The 7,791-nt window shown below is 39.3% G+C and overlaps 1 protein-coding gene across 1 annotated transcript in view; it reads right to left on the reverse strand.

The window, feature by feature from the left end:
* MTF2 (metal response element binding transcription factor 2) overlaps positions 1-7,031 on the reverse strand; it is a 69,312-nt gene extending 62,281 nt beyond the window's left edge. Inside the window, exon 1 of the mRNA XM_004699258.2 lies at positions 6,803-7,031. Within this exon, the coding sequence (XP_004699315.1) occupies positions 6,803-6,807 (5 nt within the window). The 5' untranslated portion in view covers positions 6,808-7,031. The remainder of the gene's footprint in view (positions 1-6,802) is intronic.
* Positions 7,032-7,791: the final 760 nt, after the last annotated feature.

The raw sequence follows: 7,791 nt of genomic DNA on the forward strand, positions 1-7,791 counted from the left end.
GGGAACTGATGCCAGGAGCTTAAGTGGAGAGGAAATGTTTTGAGAATGACGAGGGCAACGAATGTACAAATATGCTTTACACAATTGATGTATGGATTTTGATAAGAGTTGTATGAGCCCCCAATAAAATGATTTAAAAAAAAGAATTGTAGGTGAATAGATCAATTGGATGGTTTAAAATATGGTAAAATAAGTTAAATAATAATGATATATAAGGGTTCCTCAGAGGTAGGGTGGGGCAGGGAGGGGGTAATTAGGAGCTGATATCAAAGAGTTCAAGAAGAAAGAAAATCTTTTTAAAATGATGGTGGCAGCAACTTACAATTATGCTTGATCTAAATGAAATGTGGATTGCTAGAATATCTGCAAGAGCTCCCAATTAAAAAAAAATTTTAACTATAAATAAAACAAAAGGTAGAAAAATGGGCAAATGTTTAAAATTTTAAAGGAAAAAACTTACAATCATAATACTATCTGCCACTGCAAAGAAATATTTACTTAAGTTGTTTACTTTCAGCTTATAGAATCCACCAATACATAAAGTACAGATATAACTACAGGAAAAACTTAAAAACAGAAAAGCAAAAGAAGGGACAACAAAAATGTATAGCTGGAAAGGAGAAGAACAGAAATTAGAGGCAAGGACATTAATAATACTCATAAACTCAGAAAATAAAATGGAAAGTTGGTGGAATAAAATTTAAGTGCAAGGGTAAATCAAAGAAAGTATTGCTATTAAGGTTTCAGTTATCAGCAATATGCTCATTTTTGTTGATGCCTTCTGAAAAAAAGTAATTTTTATGCCAGAGGGATAAAATGAGTTTGATATCAAGGTTAATACCACAAATTTTTAACAAACTCAAGTGAAGATCAAAAGTCAAGCTGATGGATGTATGTAGAAGGAAGCTTAAGAGGTTTATGCCTGAAATGCCCAGTTTTTCCATGAGGAGGCAAATGAGCTGTTTAAGCATAGGTCACGCATATCACATACTCTAATACATGAAACAACTAACTCCTTAAACAATGGTCTTAGAGCAGGGGTTCTCAACCTTCCTAATGCTGTGGCCCTTAATACAGTTTCCCATGTTGTGGTTACCCCCCAAGCATAAAATAATTTTCGTTGCAACTTCGTAACTGTAATTTTGCTACTGTTATGAATTGGGCAACCCCTCAACCCACAGGTTGAGAACCACTGTCTTCAGCGTTATCAGTTCTCAAGGTATGTTCCTGGGGGGGACCTGCCAGACCCTCTCAGGTCTAGAAAGCACAGCTAGGTGGTCTTCCAGAGGCTGACTGATGTGTGATGATTTCATCACTCTGAGAATGATACCAGTATGTGTACCTATGTATTCTGGTTGTAAAATGTTCTCAGCTATAATTCCTAATATAGTAAATATTGACAGAGATAACCCACACAAACAAGTTTTTGAGGTCCCCATAATTAAGAGCGTGAAGGGCATAGAATCAAAAAGTTGGAGAACTGTTGCACTGGGGAACACAATTACAATGTTCTAATTTTTTTATCTTGCAAATAGCTCTTACGTTTTTTTTCCCCTTCTAATGAGCAGCAAAATAGAGCTCTTAAAATAAAAAGACAAAGTGAAGGAACCCTATTCTTTAGTCTATTTATGAGAAGGGAAAATCTAAGAGACGGATTTAGACAGTTGTCAAAACTGGGAAAGTTTCTGGAATCTAGAAAAAAAAGAGAGAAGGCATTCAGGAGACATGACAAGTCTCATGTTAACCAAAAGGAAAAAATAGTGCCCACAGTTTTACTTTAATCTAGATTCTTAGCTTTTAAAACTAAGAGAAAGTCATTCTCACACGCTAACTAATGCAGATCTTGTTTACCTTTTATAATATGCCGAACTAAAGGTGTTAACCCTTGAACACATTTTTTAAAGAAGAATTCACTCACAAAACCTAACTGCAATTCCATAAAACATTCCACAAGGTTCATAGCACTCATAAAACAGTCCAAAAAGTTCCCAAACTACAAAGTTCCATTAGCTACTTTATTAACAACTAAGTAAAAGTATTTTACATATTCATGTGATGGAAATAGTGCTAGATTTTTTAATTTCACGTATAAAAAATATGGCATATTATTAGTTTATCCTTCATGATATGTTAATATTACCTAGGACAAAACAGTGCTTTTTAACCCTGGCTGAATTACAAAATCAAGTGAAAAGAATTTAAATATACAATATCTATACAAAAGTCCCCTTAAACCTCCCAAATCAGAGTCTACAAGGTAGATAATAATCCTCCTGGCTCTGTTATTATTTTGAACTCTACTGTGGTTGTGGAACGTTATTTAACATCATTCAGAACTATTAGGGCTGTTCAGCAACTTCTAAAACATCCTAACAATGCCAAAGGTCAGTTTTTCAGACCTAAACTAAACAATGATCTTTTTCATCCCCTAAATCTAGAATTCAATAAATTTTAAATGAAGTGGCCTCAAAAGCAAGTTTTCGAAAAACTTTCATTACCTTTCAGCCCCATTTTTTACAAACTTTTTGAAGCCCTCTTTATATAGTATACTCAACAGAGAACATAGTAACTCAATCAATGTTTTGAAACTACAATAATGAATAAGGCAAAATAAATTATCAACTCAGTGTTAGACATACCCATTACCAGAAGAAAAACGGTGGTGTTTTCAGAATACCAAGCACATGGACTTAACAGTAGGAACATGAAGAACTTTTGTGCTATAGCTCAACTCTTTGGGGAAAGTGACTTCAAAAATTAGCACTATATCGATATATGGCAGGAACTCCAGTGGCATAGTAGTTATGCATTGAGTCCCACAAGGTTAGCAGTTCAAAACCACTAGGTCCTTCTCAGAAGAACAATGAGGCTGTCTATTCCCGTAATAATTACAGCTTTGGAAGAAGAAACCCAAAGGAGTAGTTCCACTCTTGTCCTACAGGGTCACACAGGTCTCAACCTCATTTACTCAGGTAAAAAAAAACTAGATTCCGTCAGATCCAAACCTTCTGAGGATCTTCACCAGTACTTTCCACAAGACCACTGTGGTCTGTCCTCCCTCTGACAAAAAGTTGGAAGTTATTCTGCAATATAAACTTCCTTATCAAGGATAGGGAAGAACAGAAGCTCATCTTTTAGATTTTTGGTTTTTCCACCTTGCTGAATGAATCCCAACAAATGTACGAACTGTTCTTGCTATCCCTCTTGTGATCTACTTTATCCCCTCATTTTTGTTTTTTAATTGAACATATCTTTTTGAAGTAACTGTAGGTCCACATGAATTTGTAGCCTTTGCCTCGTTTGCCCCATTTGCAGCATCTTGAAAAGTACAGAATATTACTGCAACCAGAATATCAACACTGATAGTCAAGATACCAATATATCCATCACAAGGGTTCTTTCCTTTGCTCTGTTCCCTTATTTAAATCCGCATCCTGGGCAACACTTGGACTTATTACTCAGTTTTGCACACTTAAAATATTTTTGCATGGTCTGCACAAACCATTAGAGCAAAAACTAAACAACTTTATTAAGGACTGTCTTTACCAAAATTGTCGTAACACAATGGAGAATTAATTTATTACTACAAAAAAATCCTATTCAGAAGGTGATTTATAAGCTATCCTGGATTTCCAATTTTATGAAGCAATTAAAAAAAACTGATCCACATAGTAGATTATTCTGAGAAATAATAACAAGTGTCAGGAGAATTGGTGGGGTTTTGCTGGAATTACACAATGGCACAGCCACTTTGGAAAAGTTTGGCATTTACTCATCTTAAACATCATGTTACCACATGACCCAGCAATTCCACTCCCTGGTGTTCACATAAAACATGGTTTATACAAACTCTGTACATGAATTTTCATAGCAGTGTTCATAAACAAAAGTGTAAACAACTCAAATGTCCATAAACTGATGAATGGATAAACAATGTAATATATCCATACAACAAATTATTTGGCCAAAAAAAGGACTTAAGTACTGATAAGACGCTGAGACACAGATACACCTTGGGAACAAAATACTAAATGGAAACAGTCAAGACACACAAAAAGGCACACATCGAGTAATTCCATCTATATGGAATTATCCAGAATAGAAAAATCCATTGAAACATAAAACAGATTAATGATTGGCAGGATAAGGAGTGGAAAATGTTCTGAAATTAGGTAATGATAGTTGCACAACTATGTGAGTATACTAAAAATCAGCAAACTGCACACTTCAAAAAAGCATACATGTGAATTATACTTAAGAATATCTAGTATGTGAATTACATCTGAAAGCTGTTATTTTTTAAAGTAACAAGTAACCTTCCTAACCCCACTTTTTGGTTGGTTTTTAACATAGGAAATAGCACCAGATAAATCTTAAAAGCTCCAGAAGTGACTACCTTCCATATTCTTTAACATTGTTATATGAAAACAGAACTATGACAGAAGACAGGGTTTACAGCAAAAATGAAATATATCATTTTAAAAATGAACAAAGCAACTTGAACTTCAGCTCTATAGCAGTCGCTGGCCTTTGGGTTCCTGTGGTTTCCATGGCTAATGATAAGTAAAGTCCTAACACATAAATGCTATGATCTCTAATACTATGCTCTCCAAAACAACGGCCATTGCCACATGTGACCGGTTAAAATTTAATTTTAATGAATTCGGTTCTCAGTCACAAACATCACATTTCAAGTGTTCAAAAGTCGCATGTAGCCTAGCTCCCAGCTGTCAAACAAAGCAAAACAGTTGTAGAATCTTTAATTGGACAGCACTGCTCTTAAACATAAGAAACACAGGGAAACTTCCCTATTTCAAGTCAGGATTGTTGACATTGTATTCTTCTGCAATAAACAAATGATTCTAAAGAATAAGTACAGTAAAACATGGAAATGTGGATCAAGAAATATTTCAGCCGAGTTAAGACTAACTCAAACAGCAGCCAGGTTTCTTTCAGAACCACCAAGCTACAGATGTTTGCCAAAGCAACTCCTCAAACAAATTCCCCCATCTGTTACAATAGATGACCACTATAGCAGTTTCCTCGAGTCAGATGTAAAGATTATGCTGAAATACAAATAAAGCAAACTATCCTTTAAGTCAAAAGTGCAATTAATAGATATATATTCATAATCAAAACACACAGCAAAACACAAAATCTCTTTCCTACAGAGCTTTGAGGCAATAGATATCATTTCATGATATTATTACATATTTTTGGTTTTGTCTAGGGAAAAACATTAACCAGATGATTTCTATAGTTAAGTAGATTTCCATTAATGTACCATTTAATACTAGGGTACTTATGAATATGCAGCATCAGGAAACAGGTGCATTCTTAATTCAAATATTTTAGAGCCTTTTTGGCCTTAAAAAGGAAAGCAAATTTCAAAATGCAAATCTAAATACATTTCTAAATTGAGGAATTTAAAAAACAAAAATTTTCAACCTTTTCGCCTTTCATTTGAAATACTTGAAATGTAAGTAGCATTCCAAATCAAAACTAGACTACGTTCATGTTAAGACATTGTAAGTCAACTCTTTCCTCCCAAATTACTGAATCCCTTTAAAGGGCTCCATTTAAAGGATTTCCAAAACCTCTGACAAGGTCACCTAAGCATTTTAGTACATCTTCTTTTATCCACAGTAAGTACTTTCAACTTCAGCTTCCTTTGCAAGACCTTTTAGGGAGAGAATGAAAACATGAAAGTTAAAACCATCCCTTAGGCAAAGGATCTCACTCCTAGAGGATCACTTGGAGTCTGAAGGAGAAAGTTACTACTGCCAGGGTACGTGTGGAGTCAAGTTAAATCGGGCACTATTTACGGGTGTCTCCGTCTTTCCTGACTTCCCATGATGCTTTCCCTCTGGGATATGCACAGGCCGACGTAGCTTTTCATGTGTGTATTAGTATTAGATGGGTTTCATCATTAACCAAAGTTAAGCGTCTTAATAACATTTCATACCCTTTCCCCATTGTTCAGCCCTCAGTAAAATCACCCAGATACCTCCATCTGTTTCCTCTAATTGCTTCCCTAGAAGCACTCTTAACCAAAGGTACCAGACTGTAAAATACAGAATTCTGGCACTCCCAGAATGCTGCCCAGAAACATGTTGGCAAGTGAGTTCAGCCGTAATTATCTCAGTTGTAAAAAACTGAATGAATATGGTTAGACTTAATTAAACAGAAGCGATACCTCAGGTTTGGTGAGCTCCAAATAAAAGGTGCCTCCTCCCGCATCTTGTTTTCCTTCCCACCTCCTCTTCCGTGAAACCTGCAGGGTTTGCTCCGAGGCTCCACTTCCTTACCTCCTGCCCGTCCGCTCTACCTCCAAACTCCGTTCCCACACAATTCCACCGCCCTCGGCTCCAAATTACGACTTCCCTTTATGTCTCCAAAGGTCCCAGGCAACCCCCCTTCATTCTGCTCCCCATAGTCCCCAGCCCCCATTTCCTAACGGCTCCTCCCCTCCGTCCCCCACCCCCTCGCCACCAGGTTCATCCTGCCCCTCCAACCATCTCCCGCCCCCAGGTTCCTTCCTGCCCCACGAAACACAGCTTCCCCGTTTCATCCAGTTCCCCCAACCCATTCCCCCAAGCCCCGCTCGCTCCTTCGGACCCTATTTTCTCCAACACCCAATGGACTACACTCCTTTTCCATCCACTCTTCTCTACACATACACAAACCAAATGCACACACTGGCACCCCACCCCCACCGCGAGCCTCCATCTTTCCCTTCGCTTCCTTTCTTCCTGCTCCACCACTTCCACGGAAGAAGCCGGTTCCCAGGCCAAGGTCTCACCTCATTCGGTCACTTCAGTGGTGCCAAACGCTTCATACAGGAAAAAAAAACAAGCAATCACGTCCCCCTGGGCGCTTCCCCTGCGAGTCCGAGCACTTCCTGGGTACCCGCCCCACCGGGGACCCTGCACAGACGCACGCACAGCGGAGGTCGTCGGCACGAGAACTGGAACTGGGCGAGCGCTTGCGAACCAACCTCAAACACAGCCCACTTCAACACAGCCCGCCGCCATTTTGGTTTCCCGCGGACTGCCGGTGCATTGTGGGAGCGCGCAGCGAGCCGGGGCCCAATGGCAGCTCTCCAGGGCCCCGGGAAGGCGGGGCGGAGGGAGCGCGGAGGAACACCGCGCCCTGCGGCTCCGGTTGGCGCCGAACAAAGAAGGACTCTTTAACGGCGCTGCGCGACCAGGTCCGTCCGCCGCCGGGCGAACACAATGGTGAGCGCCGCGATCCTCCTCCCGCTTGTTCCACGCCGATTCTCCTTAGAAGAGAGAATTCGGCTTTCACTGTTCAGTCTTTTCCTGACAAACGGGAAAGTGTTCTGCACCTTTTACTGTGCCAGGGTTTTTTTCCTCCATGAAGAAAACTCTTAGCTAAAGCACTCTTCTACCTTTACCCTCAGGCCTGCTGCGCGAGTTTGCAACAGGAGGGAAGACTTTGAGCCTCAGAATGAAATTATCTGTTCCCCTCCAAACTTATCAAGACCTACTTTTATGGGAGAGTTTGGGACTTCTTTTTCACTTGACGATGAATGATTTTTCTGTCGCAGCCTATCTTAGGTGTAGTGACGTGAGACTAATCCCAAGCAAGTGGTTCATTTTAGGAATACAGAACTTTTCCATATTGGATAAACTCAGCCAGCCTAATACACTGCTGCAGACGGGACCCCCAAACGACAAATGGAGAGTGCATGCTTGTCTCTGACTTCCAACCTTAAATTTAAGTATAAGCCAGTTTCTTCGTTCCTATGTATGGTACCAAACCTTGTGA

Source organism: Echinops telfairi, unplaced genomic scaffold (genome assembly GCF_000313985.2).
Source record: "Echinops telfairi isolate 266 unplaced genomic scaffold, ASM31398v2 ScPeMD7_443;HRSCAF=831, whole genome shotgun sequence".
Lineage (NCBI taxonomy): Eukaryota > Metazoa > Chordata > Mammalia > Afrosoricida > Tenrecidae > Echinops > Echinops telfairi.